This window comes from Triticum urartu, chromosome 7A (assembly GCF_056163025.1).
Source record: "Triticum urartu cultivar PI428250 chromosome 7A, HENAU_Tu73, whole genome shotgun sequence".
In the NCBI taxonomy this organism is placed as follows: domain Eukaryota; kingdom Viridiplantae; phylum Streptophyta; class Magnoliopsida; order Poales; family Poaceae; genus Triticum; species Triticum urartu.
The window spans coordinates 343,568,799-343,590,471 of record NC_141879.1 but is presented as its reverse complement, the minus strand read 5'-3'; the positions used below and the strand labels follow the sequence as shown (position 1 = coordinate 343,590,471).

At 46.9% G+C, this 21,673-nt stretch overlaps 1 protein-coding gene across 3 annotated transcripts in view; it reads right to left on the bottom strand.

The window, feature by feature from the left end:
• Window positions 1-6,830: 6,830 nt before the first annotated feature.
• LOC125522068 (sec34-like family protein) overlaps window positions 6,831-21,673 on the bottom strand; it is a 34,910-nt gene continuing 20,067 nt past the window's right edge. For all 3 annotated transcript variants that reach the window (XM_087533458.1, XM_048687141.2, XM_087533456.1), the window contains 11 exons: window positions 15,102-15,321; window positions 14,247-14,324; window positions 13,797-13,913; window positions 13,662-13,694; window positions 13,463-13,549; window positions 13,324-13,386; window positions 10,475-10,591; window positions 9,968-10,060; window positions 8,172-8,297; window positions 7,991-8,091; window positions 6,831-7,152 (listed from right to left, as the gene is read on the bottom strand). In XM_087533458.1, coding sequence (XP_087389584.1) covers window positions 7,023-7,152; window positions 7,991-8,091; window positions 8,172-8,297; window positions 9,968-10,060; window positions 10,475-10,591; window positions 13,324-13,386; window positions 13,463-13,549; window positions 13,662-13,694; window positions 13,797-13,913; window positions 14,247-14,324; window positions 15,102-15,321 — 1,165 coding nt within the window. In that variant the 3' untranslated portion in view covers window positions 6,831-7,022. The remainder of the gene's footprint in view (window positions 7,153-7,990; window positions 8,092-8,171; window positions 8,298-9,967; window positions 10,061-10,474; window positions 10,592-13,323; window positions 13,387-13,462; window positions 13,550-13,661; window positions 13,695-13,796; window positions 13,914-14,246; window positions 14,325-15,101; window positions 15,322-21,673) is intronic.

Sequence of the window (21,673 nt, the reverse complement as noted above, 5' to 3'; positions counted from 1 at the left end):
CCAAACGTCACAACGTAACTGGGTGATTATAAAGGTGCTCTAAAGGTGTCTCCGAAGGTACTTGTTGGGTTGGCGTATTTCGAGATTAGGATTTGTCACTCCGGTTGTCGGAGAGGTATCTCTGGGCCCTCTCGGTAATGCACATCACTTAAGCCTTGCAAGCATTGCAACTAAATGAGTTAGTTGCGGAATGATGTATTACGGAACGAGTAAAGAGACTTGCCGGTAACGAGATTGAACTAGGTATTGAGATACCGACGATCGAATCTCGGGCAAGTAACATACCGATGACAAAGGGAACAATGTATGTTGTTATGCGGTCTGACCGATAAAGATCTTTGTAGAATATGTGGGAGCCAATATGAGCATCCAGGTTCCGCTATTGGTTATTGACCGGAGACATGTCTCGGTCATGTCTACATAGTTCTCGAACCCGTAGGGTCCGCACGCTTAACGTTTCAATGTTGGTTATATTATGAGTTTATGAGTTTTGACATACCGAAGGTTGTTCGGAGTCCCAGATGTGATCACGGACATGACGAGGAGTCTCGAAATGGTCGAGACATGAAGATTGATATATTGGACGACTATATTCGGACACCGGAATGGTTCCGGGGGTTATTGGGCCTCATGGGCCCAAAGTAGTGGAAGAGGAGAGGCAGCAGGAGGTGGCGCGCAGCCCCCCTTGCCCCAATCCGAATTGGGAAAGGGAAGGGGGCGCGGCCCCCTTATCCTTCCTTCTCTCCACCTCCTCCTTCCCCCTTCTCCTAGTTGGAATAGGAAAGGGGGGGCAAAACCTACTTGGAGTAGGATTCCCCCCTTGGGCGCGCCTCCTCCTCTTGGCCGGCCCCCTCCTCCTCCACTCCTTTATATACGTGGCCAGGGGGCACCCCATAGACACAACAATTGATCTCTATATCTCTTAGCCGTGTGCGGTGCCCCCTTCCACCATAATCCACCTCGATCATATCGTAGTAGTGCTTAGGCGAAGCCCTGCGACGGTAGAACATCATCATCGTCACCACGCTGTCGTGCTGACGGACTCTACCATGAAGCTCTACTGGATTGGAGTTCGCGGGACGTCATCGAGCTGAATGTGTGCTGAACTCGGAGGTGTCGTGCGTTCGGTACTTGGATCGGTCGGATCGTGAAGACGTACGACTACATCAACCGCATTATGCTAATGCTTCCATTTTCGGTCTACGAGGGTACGTGGACAACACTCTCCCCTCTCGTTGCTATGAATCACCATGATCTTGCGTGTGCATAGGAAATTTTTTGAAATTACTATGGTCCCCAACATACACTACCCACATACCTGTCAGATGCCCCTAACTATCTGAACATGGAACTTTCCCCCTCCGGTCATCTATCTGACACAGGTCCGGAACCGGGAAAACATTCCCGGTTGTTTTCCCCCTTCACCTTTATCGCGTAGCCATACGTTAGGTCACACCCGGCACATCTTATTGCCATGTTATGCTTTGTGGTGCTATGTTGCTTTATATTTACTGTTTCTTCCCCCTCTTCTCTCCGATAGACCCCCAGACCGATGTTGCCCCTGTGATCGACTACGTCGACGACGACCCCTCCTTGCTAGAGCAACCAGGCAAGCAAACCCCCCTTGAGCATTCCGATATCACCCATCTCTTTCCCTCTCTTGCTTGCATTAGAACTGCTACTGCTTTATGTATGATCCTACTCTGATGCATAGCCTGTTTTTGTTACCTGCTTTCATACCTTACCTGCTTATCCTAAACTGCTTAGTATAGGTTGGTTAGAGATCCATCGGTGACCCCCACCTTGCCCCAGTTGCCCCGCTTTATGTTCGATGACTCTACCAACGTGATTGATGTCCAGGCCCCGACACCGCACATCACCCCCCCTAGTTGTATGACTCTACAGAGTTACCATCGAGTGCCGAGGGTGGAACCTCTTACATCACTCCTGATGAGATCCCTGTAGTGTAGCTATACGGTCGAGGTCATCGAAGGTGATTTCCTCCTTAACCACTTCCGTTACGGCTCTGTCGTGCGACCCCTCAAGTGTGAACCTGGAGGGTGGATCCTCTTACGTTCACCTTGATGATAACATCGAGTGGATTTCACCGGGGGTGATTCCTCGGGTTTCCCCTTGGTGTTAGACACACAGTTACTATGGTTACTATGACTTTATACTAAACCATGTTACTAAAGACGGGTCGGCCCTGAGGGGTACCCGCGCGAGCTTATTAGCGAGTGATGTGGAGTCGGGTTGACCTGGAAGGTGCCCGCGAGATACTTACGAGGCGTGGCCGGGCAATCTTAGCCCTTGCCGCAAGTACTCGAGACGGGGCGACGGGGTCACATCAATCATGAGTCTCTGCTCGTTACCGCGTGCTCCTAATCCACTACGGTTTGGATATTTGATCCGAGGGGCCTCTGACCTGATAGCACTAACCATCACGTGGGCATAGTATGGGCGTTCTGCATCGTATACATCAGCTGAAGCTTAATAGACGCCAGCGACTGAGCGGCGCGCGCCGGGTTGGACTGCGTAAGCTCCTGCCTTGTTGAAGGAGGTAGCTAGGTCTGCTCACCGGCCGCCCACGCAACGTGCATGAGTTCTCGGGGCGATGGCCCATGACCCCTGGGGGCATAGGTTTAGTCTGGCGTGCTGGCCTCTCCATTAAGCCTAGATCGGGTTGCGGCGTATTGTTTGGCCGAGGTCGGGAATGACTCGGGAAAGTGTGTCCGGCCGGAGTTAATCGAGCGTGGTGGGTAAGTTGGTGCACCCCTGCAGGGAAGAAAACATCTATCGATAGCCTGTCCTATGGTAACGGACACTTGGAGTTGTATCCCGATCGATACAACTAGAACTGGATACTTGAGATGAGAAATGGATATGAGACATGGTTATGATGAATGGATAGTATGGCTCTGGGATTGCTTTCTCGCAGGGAGTCGAGAAAGGATCTCTGGCCGAGGTTGATAACACTACTGCTACTTTACTTTATGCTACTCTACTCCCTCATGTTGCTACAAGATGGTGGTTTCCAGAAGATGCTAGTCATCGATAGGACTAAGCCTTTCCTCTATTCTGGCATTCTGCAGTTTAGTCCACAGATACAGTCCATTTCCTTTGATACAGATGCATACTTAGTTTAGATCTGATGTAAGTCTTGTGAGTACTTTGGATGAGTACTCATGGCTGCTTTGCTACCTCTTTTTCCCCATACCCGATTGTTGCGACCAGATGACGGATCTCAGGAGCCAGATGACACCATTGATGACTACTGCTACCCTGAGGGTGCCTACTACTACGTGACGGCCGCTGACGACTTGGAGTAGTTAGGAGGCTCCCAGGCAGGAGGCCTTACCTTTTCGATCGATATTGTTTTTGTGCTAGCCTTCTTAAGGCAAACTTGTTTAACTCATGTCTGTACTCAGATATTGTTGCTTCCGCTGACTCTTGTGTATTCGAGCCCTCGAGGCCCCTGGCTTGTAATATAAAGCTTGTATTATTTTATTTTATGTCTAGAGTTGTGTTGTGATATCTTCCGTGAGTCCTTGATCTTGATCGTACACATTTGCGTATATGATTAGTGTACGGTTGAATCGAGGGCGTCACACATTGTCACAGGTCTGCTACATCTGTAATCATACATTCAACATGTAATTTAGCAAATCTGCATGTTATCCCCTATCAAACATAATTTTAGTATGCTAGTGCGGCCTCTAGATAAGCTTTCTGAGTCAACTGGATCATGTGTAAATGAGATATTTGTTGCCTCTATTTACATTCCTTCAATTAGGTAAAATTTGTTAATCATGGTGGAGGTCGGAATTTCGGAGTCGTCGCCAGTGCATGTAGTCACCATTGGACGGCTCGTCGTAATCTCGGCAGCGGAAGCGAGCACCCAGAGCGGTTGTATTCGTTCTAGGCTTGTAGCTCATATTGACAAAACGGCAGTCAACTATCTGCCTTCAGGAGAGGCTTCAGGTTCTTCTCCTATTGTGAGTGATGTAGCGTGGGATTTCTATTACGTCAGTCAAGAAGCTGAGAACCTCACCCAAATTTCTTTCATAGCAACTGATGCGATCTGGACCATAGGCATTTATCCATATGATGAGGAGTCTAACTGCTTTGAGTTTAATGAGTTCCTCGGTTTCTGGCCATCTGAGGGCCGTGGACAACTGTGGTGCAAGTCGCTTTGATGATGAAGACTTCCTCTTCCACGAGAATGACTGAAGCTTCAGGCACAAGAAGAAATTGAGGCCCTTTTGGTTTATCAGCAAGCTTTGCTTAAGTGCCGTGCTTAGCTTTAGTGCCTCTATTAAAGTGTTATGAATTAGTGCAGTATGCACCTATGCAACCTTAGTGTAAATTTTTTGTAATGAGTACTATGAACCAGTGTTCTAGATGGATGATAGCAGACAATGTATATCTGCATAAGACTGCTACCCCTAGGCTATTGTAATTTATGCACCTGTCAAACGTTAGATTTGGTTTATGTGTTTATCTATTCTGCTTCTGCTTGTCACTAAGGTTGTTTCTTTGTTTCCCTTGTTGTATTTCTGTAAGGTGAACCTTTTTTCCTGATACGGTCAAGCATTGATCTTAAAAGAAAGACAGAAACATATGTTACAAAGGAAAAGACATTGTTAGCCCTGAATGTGGTTTGCTTGCTCAATATTGATCTCGCTGCCACTGCTTCTGCTGCTCTATATCACTGAGTTGTATGCCCTGCTTCTCTTAATCAAACTAAATGGTTCTGCTTTGTGCTCAACTCCTGTTGTTATTAATCAGGATAAATACTATTGCTTTATCATGCGCAAGTAAACATGCTAACCTGCCTCGTTGGCACACGCGCTTAGGCACAACGTTTGGACCCCGACACCGCGTGCCAGGGCGCGCTGTAGGTCTAGTATTGATTGTATGCGTGGAGTACAGGTTGGTTCGGTTGTGGTAACCGAAAAATATCTACACAAGGGAGAGATAGAGATAAACAACATAGGATGTGTCTAAAGCACATCTAGATATGCTTTAGTTATTACACATCTAAGTGAATGAGTCAAGCATAAAAAAGAAAAAAAAAGAAAAAAAATCCACAAGCATCCCGACGTAAGATCAATGACATAGGACTTAGATGTGCAATAATTATGGCACATCTAGATGTGCTCTAGCAAAACTAAACAACATATGTAAACAAAAGAGAATATATTTCTGTCCTAACAAGATGTAACACACAAGTCATGGTGCAGCTAATGCTAACAACCTACCTGTTTAACATGTGATTGGATGGTTAGAGGGAATGTGATATCCCCAGTCCAGTAGGGTTCAAATCCTGGTGCTCGTATTTATTTTTGGATTTATTTCAGGATTTCCGGCGATGCGCATTCGGTGGGAGGAGACGTTTCCGTTGATGACAAGGTGCCTACGGCGACTTCGTAAATTTCAAGATAATATGACGGCTCGGTCTTTCGAAGGTGCTCATAGGAATAGGGTATACATGTGCGTTTATAGGAGTGAGTGTATGCACATGTATATGAGCCCTTGCATTTGTATTGTGTTAAAAAAACACATTGATATGGACATCTAGGCAAAATTGTATGTGCTTTGATGCAGCCTAAAAAAAAGTCTAATGTAGGTCTTCAAATGGTGATTGACATCGTGTGGGTGGATGTTGGTGGCTATTTTCATGTTGTTCTTTTCTGAACTTCTGTTCTTTTTTTTCTCTAGGTGAGTTTCTTAACAGTTGTAAGGCAACTTTTCTTGATGGTCTTCTTCGTCTTTGGCGGTGGATCAATCCCATCTAATACATGGATAAATACGTCATTGCCAATGTAACTAGAGTGGGTGAGACAATGAGACAAAATATTTCAAGGACAATGAGACACAAAATACTGCATGGAGCACTCCTCGCTAAAAAGAAATGCAGTATTTTTAACTGGTTGAAGTGTTTGACTAGCAAGGAGCTGATGTGTATGGAGTACTATCTCCGTCTAGGTTTATTTGTCCTCATCATATTTTTGTCAAAGTTTGACCATGTATTAAACTTACAAAATGTTAATGCACATCACTGAAAATTATATTGCTGGATTTGTATGTGAATGTAGTTACTAATGATATTGTTATTTCTATGTATAACTTATACTCCTTCCGTTCCAAATTACTCGTCGCAAAAATGAATGTATCTAGAAGTTACTTGTCGCAGAAATAGATGTATCTAGAACTAAAATACATCTAGATACATCTATACCTACGACAAGTAATTCGGAACGGAGGGAGTATAAGTTAAAATCATGGTTAAAATATGATCTAAAATACAAGGAGACTAGTAAACCAGGATGTAGGTAGAAAACATAATTGCAGACACAATCGACAGCTCCATGTCTTAGATGACATTTGCCTTAGTCATTTTTCCTTGCGCATGTCAAAACGGGAATAAGATTCTCTGTCCAATGTCCTGGAGATTAGTTTTCTGCTGCAACGTACATAGTTTTTTTTACACGACCTAGAACGTAGTTTTTGGTGCATGTTACATTCAAATGGATTGGTGCATCTTAAATAGTTTTTATTAGTTGCCCTGTTATGATGTTGAATGCAAGAAATGCAAACATTCAATAGATGTAATCAGTGTCCAATAAAATGCAGCCACTACTTGCAGCCTAACTAAAAATTCATAAGCTAGCCCATGGAAAAAACACAAAACCTATGATTGTGACACACTAATGGCAATTGCCAAAGCAACGAATTCCATATAAAAGGGGGTAAAGCAAAGAAAGGAAAAAAACAATCGAAGAGCAACACACATATGCTTCTAGTATGTGAGTACAGGAGCAACGAAATAATCAATCCGATATGCTAACCCATTAGCAACAATCTTGTATTAGCCATCCACCATGATTGATGTCATATCAAAGTGTGTTTAAATTTGATTACAGGATTAAAAATAACATCACTCTAGTTGAACAATCGAGTGCACTTCTTCACTAAGACTCAGAGGACAAACCATAACAAAACAGATGAAAATGTATGGGCTACAGAAGACTGTCGAGCTGAGATTGCAGATCAGATATAGACAGCATACCAATAGACTGAATTTCTTCAGCCGAGTATTCTGAGTTCAGAAGGGACTGTAGCTGTATATGAGCCTCAACTATATTCGACCTACAACAAAGAAAAAAGCATAAGAAGAAACTCGCAGAAAACAACTTTAGTAGTACATAAAGTGTTTGACCCTCTTCAGTGTACAATCACTAGTGTCAGCATACATGTTAGAATTTCATAGTATAAGAAAACATGAATAAAGGACAATCTTGTATTCAGTCATAACCAAAAGTTAGCTGCGTACAGCTTAGCACATTTCAACTTACTAAACGAGGTACTTGTGTGAAAATCTAGATGATGCACACAAGTAAAAAGTACCACGATTGACAATGATGTATGGAAGTGTACTGATTTTACGAAAACAGTGGAATGGTAAGGTAAAAATTTGCTCAACTACTAGGGACCTTTGAAAAATATAAAAATTGCGTCTGTAGCAGTACTAGGTGGAGATATGCTTCAAGTGCTCTAGTTTGCATAAATGACAACACAGAATAGAAACGGGTAGAAGCGGAGCTTGATCAAAGAACCTCTAGTTTGCAGGCTTTGATCCCCGCACATGCTGCTGAACTCTTGTACCTATTTACTTCTCCACTTAATGAAAAGAGTTGTCTATTCATAATTGTGTAATACCGCCCCTAAGGATGATGAGGATCTACAAAGGTTCTTTCATCAAGCTCTCGCTTTGGGCTCCAGTACATTTATATATATCGGCGTATGGCATCCTGGGAATACAAGTTGCTATTTCCCTAACAAGGATTTGATTTCTATCAATATATGAATGATTTCTTATGGCAAAAACTTAAGTTGGTAGCTAACTTTGGCCAGGTAAGCATTACTACTCAGTGGATAAATAATGCCATGGTATTCTTGATGGGTGTTGTAGGACGTAGAACCTTACTTGATGGGTTTGAATATAATTAATCTTGTCGACGGATTTTGCAAATACAACATCAACTTGGTCATTGCTTTGGGCAGATCTTGTTGAATAGCAGTCCCAACCTGTTTTGGCAGAATGAATAGTTCCATAACATATGAAAAGCAGCACAGTAGTAAATAGCTTTTCATAAAATGACATGTACCTTTTGAACCAGCTCTGCAACTTTATCGGATGAAGCAAATGCTTGTGTCTTAAGGGGTTTTGCTAGAACAGAATCCAAATTCTGGCCCTGGCTACCTGAGGACAGTGCAACTTTGACAGCAGTTACCTGCCATACAAGTGAATCGTGTTACAATCAAAATTTTAGAGTATAGCCTACAACACTGGATATAACACTGATTTCTAAGATTGTGGTCACACATCTCACATTCTGGCTTCGCTGTTTGGCCTGAACTATAAAATGATGGCCTGATTAATACTAGAGATTCGGATAGTCACAACTTGCAATACAAAATGGCAACATTTCAGGACTGCTACAGTTATTACAGCAAGAAAGAAGTCCACTTTACTCTTCTGCAGCATTTCCAATGTCCACATAACATCCAATGTATCATGCTGTTTACCACCACCCCACCCCCCACCCCTAGAGCTAGTTTTGCCCGCTACAAGTTCGAGTATATTGGCCACATATGAAAGTCATGTAACCTGGTTTTGTTTTGCACATCATGGCGTCCATGTCACCCTTCTTCTATCTCCCGTCCTCTCTACTTGTCTCTGCCATCCCTCCATCTTTCCCTCCAACTCTCATGGCTCTGCATGTAGAAGACCTTTCTCCCCTCCATCTTTCCCTTCCACTCCCATGATACTCTGCACGTAGAAGACCTATACACAGCGCCCACACGCTCAACGGCCACCTGAGCTTGCTCTCAGTGCTCATGACATACGATCAGTCCCGTTGAAAGAAACGCTCGTCAAACTAACGGCAAAAGAACATGCCTTGTTTCTAAGGCGTCCTGCTTTAGACGCTTAAGTGATAAGGCGCCCTGACAGCGGCTTAGAAATATGCCTGCTTTAGGGGCATAGGTGCCGCTTAGGCGTCAGAGCGGGTGGTGCTCGCCTTAGGTCGCTTTACCGCCTTATAAACAATGAGAACAGGCAGAACAGACGATTATAATTTAGGATTAGGGACGGAATGGGGAGGTGACAAGTGGGGAATTGGGTACGGGCTGGTCTTGAGCTACTATGCACGCACCGGTGTCTTCTATTCCTGCTAATGGTTGCCAATTCAGCACTTCTTGATGTGTACTGTTGGTAACTCTTTGGTTGTATGACTGCTTTTCCTTGTAAATTTTGACATGCCAAGTTGGACATCTGGTCATCCAGCTGTATAACCCCATGCGATTGGAGTGCCCCACTTGCTTGAGGCAGAATATCAAACAGGTTCCAGCTGGGCAGGGCAACTCTATTCTGTCGGCAGCATGAGACAAACCTGAAGCAGTAGCAGAGCAGCAAGTTCAATAACCAGATCCCAAGTTCATTCTGGATCCTGCGCAGGATGCAGCTGGGAGACCCCCAGCAGACTGGCACCATGTCCAGTCTCGCGGAGGAGCGCTGCGCAGGAGGTCCGAACACACCGGCAAGTCCTTAGACCTATCTGTGTCAAGACCAAGAATGCACCTGCCTCCAAAACCAGTTGAAGGGAAGGCCACATGGGCAAAGCAGGATGACATAAAAAAGACCCTAAAACCAGCCTCGGTGTTAGCCCTACCTATACCTCATTCTTACGAGAAAGAGAAGGGTTTGGCATAGAGAGAACAAAACTAGTAAAGGAAACAAACCCACGCTTCGGGAAGGTGAGGCCAAGGATGTGACCCAACTTTAGAGGTCAAATAGACTAAATGGAACTTTTGTGTGTTATTTAGGAAACGGTGGGGAGAAAAGTGAACATTTTATTACAGCAAAACAAAATACAAAGGGCTAAGTTTCGATTAACCGTACCTTAGTAACAAAAGAAAGCATTGGGTCCACTACTAGTTTAGTGATGGACATTATAAACTCTTCACAAGTAGATTTAAGGCCTTTCTCCAGTTCCTGAAATAAAAGAGTATTCGCAGGGAAATTAGCTGGAATCAACAAAATTGAGCGCAAATGGTTAAACAAACATGTTTGAGTATTCAGTGTTGCCATATTTTAGACATTAGCAACTGCCAACAGCTTCATTACATGTGAAGATGCATTTGTACATCAGCACAGGCAAAGTCCGACTTATGCTCACAAATGCATGCACATCTGCACACTTTATTTCCAATTGTCACGATATGGAATGCTGCTTTCTAGTAGCTGTTGAAGTAAGTCTTCTCCAGCGGTTCAGACTTTGACTCTACCGGTTGGTGCATGAAACTTAATAGTACAAACGATGGGAGAATAACAAAAACATCTTACACTTGATAGCAAATGATCACTTGTAAGCCAAAAGGCAAAATTCTGTCGGTTCAAGTTGCTTACTTTTCTGGCGTCAATTTGATTCTCCAAAATGCGGGGAGAAAAGGTCCTAGCAAGTGATGTTGACCTTGACCAGTCAAATAATGAGACCTGGCCCCTGAGAATCCTTCTTAAGTGATCCTGTAAAAGGAGCACGTGATTTGTTTTGGTTATCTAGGAAATATGATCAACTAACATGATAAATAACATCAGCGTGATGATAGCTAAATGATAATAAAAAAAAGCTTTGGTCCTGTGGAGATCACATGATTAAGTCAAAGTGATATTACACTATTGAAAACCTTAATCAAGCTTCCAAAAATCCAAGCTCACTACAGATACTCCCTCCGTCCGGTGAAGAGTGTACATCTAGAAATTTTAGGACAAATTATGGAGTTAAGCAAAAATTGCATTGGAAAGGTGGAAGCCACCATCTCTCTCCTCTTTAATTACCCAACCCCCAATGAGCTAAGTGCATATACAAATTAAGAAGACCATGTGTGGATTGCTATTGGTCTTGATTACCGTGTGATGAGAGAGAAGTAATGATTTTCTACTTTAAAGTGCATTGGGAAGATAGACATACACTCTTTCGTGGACAAATTTTGAAGCTAGATGTACACTCTTCACCGGACGGAGGGAGTAGATGCAAAGGAAAAGTAGGGAGTGCATTTGAAAAACATAGGGTTTAAGTTTTCTCCAAAGAAGACAAGATTATAGGTGCATCTTATTTGGTATTGCCAACAGATCACTTCTATTATACTGAAATATAGCAAAAGGAAACGAGACACTTATTTTGGACCGGAGGGAGTACAAACTTTTATGATCTCATCACAATGAGACGCCTTTTAGTCCCATACAAGTTGGGGTAGGCTAGAGTTGAAACCATAAGATCTCGAAACCAACTTGGTTCTGGCACGAGGATAGCTAACTTCCATGCAACCCTGTCCATGTCTAGTTCTTTGGTAATATTCCAATCTTCAGATCTCTCTTAACGGACTCCTCCTATGGTTTCAAAACTGCGACACTTATTTTGGACCGGAGGGAGTACAAACTTTTATGATCTCATCACAATGAGACGCCTTTTAGTCCCATACAAGTTGGGGTAGGCTAGAGTTGAAACCATAAGATCTCGAAACCAACTTGGTTCTGGCACGAGGATAGCTAACTTCCATGCAACCCTGTCCATGTCTAGTTCTTTGGTAATATTCCAATCTTCAGATCTCTCTTAACGGACTCCTCCTATGTCAAGTTAGGTTTACTCTGACCTCTCGACATTATCAGCACGCTTAACCGTCCACTATGCACTGGCGCTTCTAGAGACTTGCGTTGCATATGCCCAAACCATCTCAGACGATGTTGGACAAGCTTCTCTTCAATCAGTGCTACCCCAACTCTATTACGTATATCCTCGTACACTATCCTTTCTTGTGTGTCCACATATCCATCATGCAATCCTCCGCGACAAAGTGCTTTTACCTTTCTGCTTTTGATGTCTTTTACTTTTACTCCATTACCTGCTCTCTGGACTATATAACCAGCGACTGAAAACCCTAGTTGGCATCTTTTGCCTTCTGGGTCGAACCTTAGCCGCCACCGTTCATGGTCAGTCTCCAGCATTCCCATGTAATCTCGTATCATAATTAGGAGAGGCCTCTGGAGTCGCTATATTGTGAGATGATCATGTGTGTATCTTGTTGTTTCTCTGAATTCCACTATATGACCGTGATACACCCCCACAGCGGCTGCTGGCTGCTCATTCCCACAGCCCGCACCGTGTTGCCCCCCTTCCACCCTCGTGGTGCCGACTCCCTCCACCTCCACTTCTCCTGCATCCCCACCGCAAGCGGCGCCGGCTTCGCTTAGCCCTGCCCAATCTGCAACCACATCACGCGGCAGTGCTCCCCGATCCAATGACCGAGCTAGGCGGCACTCTAGGAGATGGAGCACGGTCGTGTGACAATGGTGGTTGTGTCCTCTTTATCTCCCTTTCTCTCAGTATAAAAGTCGAAGATGTGACATCCTAGGATCTGGCTGCTGTATGCCTGTCGAGCCCCCTGCTGCAGATACAACTACCCCGGCTCCCAGATCAGACATCATCATCGCCGCACATGTTGACCGTCCAGATCAAGCGTGGCCGGTACCTGGAGAACATGGTGACGGATGGCACACTCTGCAGCCAGCATCGACGATGCCGAGCCAAGGACATGCCTGTTGGGGTATGCCCCAGTTGCGATGATAAAATAACGTGGTGCATAGTATAGTCAACACAAGCAATCGGCGCTAGAACTGTGAAGCAGGACACAGGGAGCGGTATGAGTATGAGCTGTCCGCGACGCATCCGGCAAGGAGCGTCAGCAGAACGGATGGCGTAGCGTGTGTCGTTGACAAGCGAACCTAACGCGCGTCATACATATAACGGGGTGGAACCTCATGAGGGCAGTTGTGACCCATCTGGGGCGGGACCATTTATTGCAACAGAGTGTGCAGGCCTGCGCTCGCATAAAACCTGTCGCATAGGCAACGTATGGTTCGGCCAATGGGTACGAGATAAATCACTAGAAGAGAGAAAATAGCGAGCTGGGTGCCAGGGAACCGAATAAACGCAACTGTTCGATAGGTGATACCCAGGTACATGTGATACATATATATATAGGAATGCTAAAGTAAGCGTGAGTATAGAATAAGTTATTCTACACCCCTAGTAAAAAGTGCACAAAATATAGTAACATAGTATGCAAAATATATATAATGAAAGCAAATGTAATCCAGAATACAAGGCTTCAGCAACAAATTCACATGAATATGCAATGGAATACAGCACAAATAAGCCATACTTCCCATTCCCATGCAAAAGATAAAGTTGCACATACCAGCAAATGGGAGAAATCCAGCTCCTTGTGTGTGACTGAGAACTCAATCTCAAATGGTGCAATCTGTAAACATATAATCAATGAGTTGCCAGATGAATTAATGAATTTAATTACGACTATTAGATAGTTGTATGCCCACCTGTTCCCTTAAAATGAGAAGGTGCTTAATTAGGAAAAGCTGTCCATCCATTGGGGTTGCTCTTTTTGCAATGACCTTGCTTGCACTCTGTTCACAGGACCAACAGTTCGTTTCTAAGACTAACATAAGATGTTGCATATACAGAAACTGCAAATAGCATGTTTTTAAGATCATGGACAATGATAAAAGGAGAAGGGACCTGAAGGGATGCTGAGCAAACTTCTATGGCTTCCTGTGAAATTTAAGTGATATGTCAAGTCAAATGAACAGGGCATCAAGTAGTAAAAGAAGAATTAACCAGAGAAATCAACATAAGCTTTGAGAGGTACAATACAAGGGCTAATCCAGTAAAAACCGAAGATTCCAAGCAGTGATATAGCTTTGACAGGCAAGAAACTGTTTTCTCCAGTGGTCTGTACCATGTCGCATACATGTCTGAGTTGTCACTAACCTACAAATAGAAACATAAGCAATAGAATTTGTTATCCTTTCTCAACTAGATCTTCCCATGCTGATTCAGTTAGAAGCGCCATTTGCTTTCTTAAAATCAGAAATAGCCATCATGCGAAAAAGCAATCTTGGCACATACAGACAAGGAGGGGGGGCATTTAAGTCCAAAATCTACCCATAAACTTGCATGCACATCTGTGAGACAAAATATAGATACAAGAATGTGCAAGCATGACTATACAGCAAAATAGTACAGTATTTTAGTGAATGTATAGGACCAAAAGGAGTTGCACAGGAAATAACCAATTTGTATTGCGATAAGAAGAAAACTAACATTAGCACTTGAAATTGTAGATCTCTCAAGTTTTCCAGGATAATCCAGATCTTCGTCAGAAGGGCGAAAATTTGCAATCTGGAAAAAATAGTTAGATGATAAATATTAAGTAAAAGGTTTCAATAGATAAAACAACAGCTGTTTCATGCTCAAAAGAACTTGCACTTGTTTAAACAATTGAATGAGGTATTTGACAGAAAACAAAAAACATTAGGTGCAAACATGACATAAGGTTCAAAACAAAGTAATGCAAGAGTATTATCCTATGAACTCAGATCTGCTGATCAAGTTTCTTCCACTTTAATCATGGAAGATCACCTTTCAATCCTATGGCTCAGCCTTGGCAGTCGAGCATTATCATATCCAGTTCAGCTTTTAAGGGCTGTCATGCTTGTGCAGAAGCAAGATGGGTAAGCTACAGAGGAGTTATGGGGATCTAATTATGGGCTTAAGCTTCTCAATATGTTACTTCAAGAGGCTTCGAGTTGAGCCCAACTTTCAAGTTTTTAAACAGCCGTCAATGTGCTAACAATTGCTCATTTTCAGGACAATAACACAATTAAATACACTTCTTTTACAATTCATAACAAGTAACCGACCTCCGATTTCTCTCACGATTACCTGTGCAATGCATGCAGAGGCTTCCATGTGCGAAGCCATGTTCATACAGATGACCAAAATTGATACCAAGCAGTTCAAAGGATTATTGTGCGCAAAGAGGACATTTTCATTATAATTTTTTCAGTTGGGCATCACAGCTGATTGACTGAAGGAACCATACTCACAGTACATACGAAAACAAAAGAGGCTGAAGAAACACAACGTCAGCCACACACAAGAGATTTGAAATAGTACCCCCTCACGAATATGAGTCCGAGCACAAAATGCCAGACGCTCAAGAACATCTGCAAGTATCCTCTGCAATATTGGACGGAGTCCAGCTGCTGATTTACCACGTCTACTCAGTTGTTCGCCCAACACTTCGACCTTCAGAATGTCAACGAGTTCACAGAGAGAATCAATGTTGCCTTCATATATCAGTCTAGGCCTCAGAGTATCATATAAGTGTGTGCACCTGAATGAAAAGGCAATTCAGTTAATCAACTTAAATGAAACAGTTGTCTTCATAACAGATATGCATCAACTATCACAGAGTTTGAGTTTATAAAAGTTGAATATCTACTCTCAGGACACAAGTGACAGTTCTTTATGCACTGAAACCTCATCCAAGAAGACAGAAGAGATTATTAGCTGATCTTCATCTTCAGGTTAAATGCTTGTAGCAGGTAATGTATACTATATCTTCCGTTCTTCATTGGCTACTTTACTTTGTTCTCTCAGGTTATACACATTAGGAGTTTAGGGCTCTGCTCGATTTCCTGATCCTCTGGATCCTTGTACTATCGTATTATTAATTCTGATACAACTAACATGAGCCTACATACCACAGTGGTATCATAGAACTTTGCCAAATTGTTAGTATTACTCATGGCTCAACAAAGAAATTCATTTTTCCAAGTTTCAAGATATTCGGATGAGTTGTGATATTATGGAAGTTTGCTCCAGTTCATACTTTTTGTATATCTAGAAGAGATTCGTATACAAGTTCATTGAAATGTTCAATATAGAAACTGAAAGTTACGACTCTACTACCAGTACAGCAGCAACAACAACAACAACAAAGCCTTTAGTCCCAAACAAGTTGGGGTAGGCTAGAGGTGAAACCCATAAGATCTCGCGGCCAACTCACGGTTCTGGCACATGGATAGCAAGCTTCCACGCACCCCTGTCCATGGCTAGTTCATTGGTGATACTCCAGTCCTTCGGATCTCTCTTTACGGACTCCTCCCATGTCAAGTTCGGTCTACCCTGAACTTCGAACTTCCTGCTCCAGCATGTACTCCAAGATGTAACTCTATCAATCTTTCAATAAAGTGCCAAAAGACTTTCCTTTCAAAAAAAAAAAAGGTTCGGTCTACCCCGACCTCTCTTGACATTATCAGCACGCTTTAGCCGTCCGCTATGTACTGGAGCTTCTGGAGGCCTGCGCTGAATATGCCCAAACCATCTCAGAAGATGTTGGACAAGCTTCACTTCAATCAGTGCTACCCCAACTCCATCTCATATATCATCATTCCGGATCGGTCCTTCCTTGTGTGGCCACACATCCATCTAAACATGCGCATCTCCGCCACACCTAACTGTAGAACATGTCGCCTTTTAGTCAACAACACTCAGCGCCATACAACATTGCGGGTCGAATCGCAGTGCTATAGAACTTCCCTTTTAGCTTTTGTGGCACTCTCTTGTCACAGAGAATGCCAGGAGCTTGGCGCCACTTCATCCATCCGGCTTTGATTCGATGGTTCACATCTTCATCGATACCACATCCTTCCACAGCATTGACCCCAAATATCAAAAGGTGTCCTTCTGAGGCATCACCTGCCCATCAAGGCTAACCCCCTCCTCTTCCCCGTGCCTAGTCGTACTGAAACCGCATCTCATGTACTTGGTTTTGGTTCTACCAAGTCTAAAACCTTTCGGTTCCAAGATTTGTCTCCATAGCTCTAACTTCCTATTGACCCCCGTCCGACTATTATTGACTAGCACCACACCATCCGCAAAGAGCATACACCATGGGATTCTCCTTGTATATCCCTTAACCTGGCTCGAGTGGAGCAGCGCGAAGAAAGAGAGGCCCCCACGTCGTCCCCGCGAGCGACTCAAGTAGCGGCGCCGCCATCCCGCCCCTTCTCCCCATTCGCTCCTCTCTCTCCCCTCGCACCGCCGGCCCGAGCCGCCAGGGCAAAGCCCCTCGTGGTGGCCGGCGGCGGGGGCCCTTCTTCCTCCCCAACCACGCCGAGGCAGCGCGGGATGCAGCCGTGGGCGGGGGATGCGGCGCTCACGCGGGGCGCCGTGGCTGCAGAGCGCATGGCCGGGCCGACGGCGCGGCGGTGCAACAGCGGCTGCGTAGGTGCTCCTGCCGGGTGGCGGGATCGATGGAGGCGGAGCACGCTTGGCAGATGGTGTAGGCTGCAGCGGTGGCTAGCCCAGATCCACCCGATCTGGTGGTGCGGGTCGTGGGCAACATGATCTGCGAGCGGCCGCCCCTGCCTCGGCGACGGGCTGGTGGGGGTGGCAGCGCGGTGGGGGTGGCTGGCTGGGCGTGCTAGTCGTGTCCGCGTTGGGATCTTCCTGGTGCGGCGCATGGATGTCGACGGGCGGCGCGAGGAGGCATCTCCGGTGAGCTCCCTTGGCTACTGCTGAGGGTCGATTTGGTGTCCCTCGTCGATGGGCTCACGATTGATGGTGGTCTCACGAGGATGTGTGCCGACTGCCATGGTGGGGCGACACGAGGGTGTGTTCGGTGGGGAGCTTGGTAGGAGGGATGGGTGGCCTCGATGCGGTCATGTCACCTATCACCGGCACAGGAGTGCGCTAGTCCGGATGCATCCACTCCTCCCCCTTTCCTCGACTACAGGCGGGTTGGCGCAGGTCTGCCGATGTTCGGGGCGGAGTGTTTGCGGTGGCTCTGTCGGTCGGGGGCTGCCGGTTGGGCCAAAGCTGGGGCCTTTGTGTGGTCTCGGGGTTGTCTGGTTGCAGGGTAACGGCTCTGGCAGCGGGAGGCACGGTGTTCATGGGCGGAGCGCGCGTCTCAGGTGCGTGCGGGCAGCCATGGCTACACAGGTGGCACTGCTGTTGATGGTCGATGTTCGGCGTGGTGGTTTGGTGGAGGTGGATGAGCGTCGGGGTGCATTACCTGCACGCTTCTTTGGCCGGCCAACGGTGGCGGCGTCCGCAGGCGTCGTTCCCTTCCTGAAGGCTCCGTCGCGGCTGCTCCCGTCTCCCCCAGTTTACTCCGGGTGAAAACTCGATCTTCTGGATCAGATGGTGGCAGCACTCCAGTGCCGTGTCCTTCTTGGAGGCACTGTCTTGGAGTCTTTGCTACGTTGAGGGTCAGCCTTACTTCTTCACGGTGGCTAGCTCATAGTGAAGGTCGCCGGCGTCTCCAAGCGGTCTTATTGTTTATCTTTACTGTGCTTGGTAGCGTTAGGGTGATGTAGTGTCGTGCGGCACCCTTTATCTTGCCTTGGGTGTGTGTTGTGTGTCGGGTGTGCCGGTGCCGCGTGTTGGGTGGTTGGTTGTATGCATGGTTGTTGCTTTATATATAAAGCGGGGCGAAAGCCTTTTTCGTATATCCCTTGACCTCATCCATCACCAAAGCAAAAAAGATAAGGGCTCAAAGCTGACCCCTGGTGCCGTCCTATTTTAATCGGGAAGTCATCAGTATCGCCATCATTTGTTCGAACACTTGTCACAACATTATCGTACATGTCCTTGATGAGGGTAATGTACTTTGTTGGGACTTCGTGTTTCTCCAAGGCCCACCACATGACATTCCGCGATATCTTATCATAGGTCTTCTCCAAGTCAATGAACACCATATGCAGGTCCTTCTTTTGCTCCCTGTATCTCTCCATAAGTAGTTGTACCAAGAAAATGGCTTCCATGGTCGATCTCCCAGGCATGAAACCAAACTGATTTTTGGTCACGCTTGTCATTCTTCTTAAGCGGTGCTCAATGACTCTCCCATACCTTCATTGTATGGCTCATCAGCTTAATTCTATGGTAATTAGTACAACTCTGAACATCTCCCTTGTTCTTGAAGATTGATACTAATATACTCCGGTCCCTATTTTTCTGGCATCTTGTTTGCCCAAAACATGAGGTTGAAAAGCTTGGTTAGCCATACTATTGCTATGTCCCCGAGGCCTCTCCACACCTCAATGGGGAAACAATCAGGGCTCATCGCCTTGCCTCCTTTCATCCTTTTTAAAGCCTCCTTGATCTCAGACTCATGGATTCACCGCGCAAAACGCCTGCTGGTATCATCAAAGGAGTCGTTCAATTCAATGGTAAAGCTCTCATTCTCCCCATCGAACAACTTGTAGAAGTACTCCCGCCATCTATGCTTAATCTCCTCGTCCCTCACTAGGAGCTGGTCTGCTCCGTCCTTGATGCATTTAACTTGGTCAACCTCCCTCGTCTTCCTCTCTCGGATCTTTGCCATCTTATAGATGTCCCTTTCGCCTTCCTTCATGTCTAACTGCTGGTAGAGGTCCTCGTACACCCGACCCCTTGCTTCACTCACAGTTCGCTTTGCAGCCGTCTTTGCCATCTTGTACTTCTCTATGTTGTCTGCACTACTATCCAGGTATAGGCGTCTGAAACAATCTTTCTTCTTCTTTAGCCTTCTGAACATCATCATTCCACCATATCTTTAGCTTTGCTTCTACTTCCCCTGAACACTCCAAACTCCTCTGAGGCCACTTAGTCGGCGTTCTGGAAACGGGGGTACCCAGACTTGCCTGCCTACAGCCCACGGCGTAGCTCCATCGACGGCCCGGTACGGCCCAGCTTCCTCAACAACAACACAAGATCCTCGCGAGGGGCCAAGCCTCGCGAGGCGGACGACACCAAGACCTCCCTGAGGCAGCCTCACCAGGCTGGCTCCCGAAGAGCGAAGATATCTATGCAAGGTGCACCTCGCGAGGCTCACATGACGTGAGCCGTGACGACCAAGGTCAGACGGGCGCCAACGGGCGCATTGTACCAGTTTCCTCTTTGGTGCCAAGGAGGCAAGCATAAGCGCGGAGTCCCGAGGAATCAAGCAAAGGTTTTCATATTTGTGCAACAAAGACCAAGACCACCAGAACAGCAGGATGAAAGTCATCACGGAGCCCACCGCGGCGTCACCAACTTTTGTCAGGATAACTTGTACTAGTTGTCTCTCTTCGAATTTGGCCGTTGTGGGATCCCTTCCCGCCTTACATTTGGGAAGAGGACCAAGGCCACTGTAAATAGGACTTAGCCACCACCATATAAGGGGGATCATTCAGATCATCCTCTCACCCACCAGCTCATCAAGCTCAAGAACACCTCACCTCCTGAGGCCGTTCTATCACTGTACTAGTTCATACTCAGCCCCTCGAGGCAATCCACCACAAAGCTGGAGTAAGGTATTACACCGCAAGGTGGCCCGAACCAGGATAAACTGTTGTGTCTCTCGTTCGTTGGATTCGTCGAGCTAGGCCGTGGGATCAAGGCGTAGGCAGATTGGTGAGGACGAGTTCTTCGCACACACCCCAGTGTTCCAACCTTTTAAGGGTCCGCGGAACCCTGGATCCGACATTTGGCGCGCCAGGTAAGGGTGCGTCGGAGCCTCTCTTCCACCGATCGACTCGCCGCCGCTCCACCGCTTCCATGGCTGACGCTCGTCGAGCCCGTGCTGAGCGTCGGGCCGCTCTCGCCGCTCGCGTCGCCCAGACTGCGCCCGTCGGCGGACCTCCCGTCGTTCTCCATCGCCTGCCGCCAACGCCGCCACCGGCCCGGCGGGGCACGAGCAGGAAGCTTCGTCGCTGAACCCCTCCGTGCGGCGTGATGGACACACGGCCACCCCGTTGCTGACTCCGGCCGGTTCGTCATCTCACGCTCGTCGCGGGCCGGCGGACGCGCAGGCTACGCTGCTCATGGCACGCAAGCTCCTGCGCTACCGCCCTGTCAACGACTTCCACGAAGACTGGCTGGACCGCATCGCCGAGCTTGTCGGCGTCGCTGGGGCTCTCCTGCGTCGTCCTTCTCGCTGCCTCGCCTGCCGCCTGCCGCAGGCGACGTAGCCCATGGAGCGCCTCTGCCACCTCCCCGTCAAGACGTCGCCCTCGGGCCAAAGCGCGCGGCCCCACGGCGTGACCCGCCACGCAGGGCGCCCGCGCATGAAGAAAGCTGCCAGGAGGTCCAGCGGTCGCAAGGTGCTCCGGCGCTCCCTGCACCACCACGTCAAGACCGCGCGCCGCCTGCAATGGTGGCGTGTGAGCGCCAAGATCAGGCTCCACCTCCACGTCGGGCTCCCGTGACCACTACGGGCTGCCGAGCCTTCACTCCCGAGCTTCGCAGCGTCGTCTGGCCGGGGAAGTTCAAGCCTGACCTGCCTCCACGCTACGACGGCACCCCCGACTCTGCCGAGTTCCTGCAGCTCTACGAGCTGAGCATCGAGGCGGCCAACGACGACGAGGTCATGGCGAACTGGTTTCCCATGGTCCTCAAGGATGGCGCGCGCTCGTGGCTCCTGAACCTGCCCGCGGGATCGATCTCCTCCTGGGACGATGCGCGAGCGTTTCGTCACCAACTTCCAGGGCACCCGTGACCGCCCACCTGCCGCGGGTGACCTGCGGCGCATCAAGCAGCAGCCAGGGAAAACCCTGCAGAAGTAAATTCAACGCTTCAACAGCGTTCGTCTCAAGATCACCAAGGTTTCGAACGAGGCCATCATATCAGCATTCTCTGATGGCGTCCGCGATATCAAGATGAAGGAGGAGCTCGCCATACACGAGGATCTGTGCACGGCCCTGGAGATGTTCAACATGGCA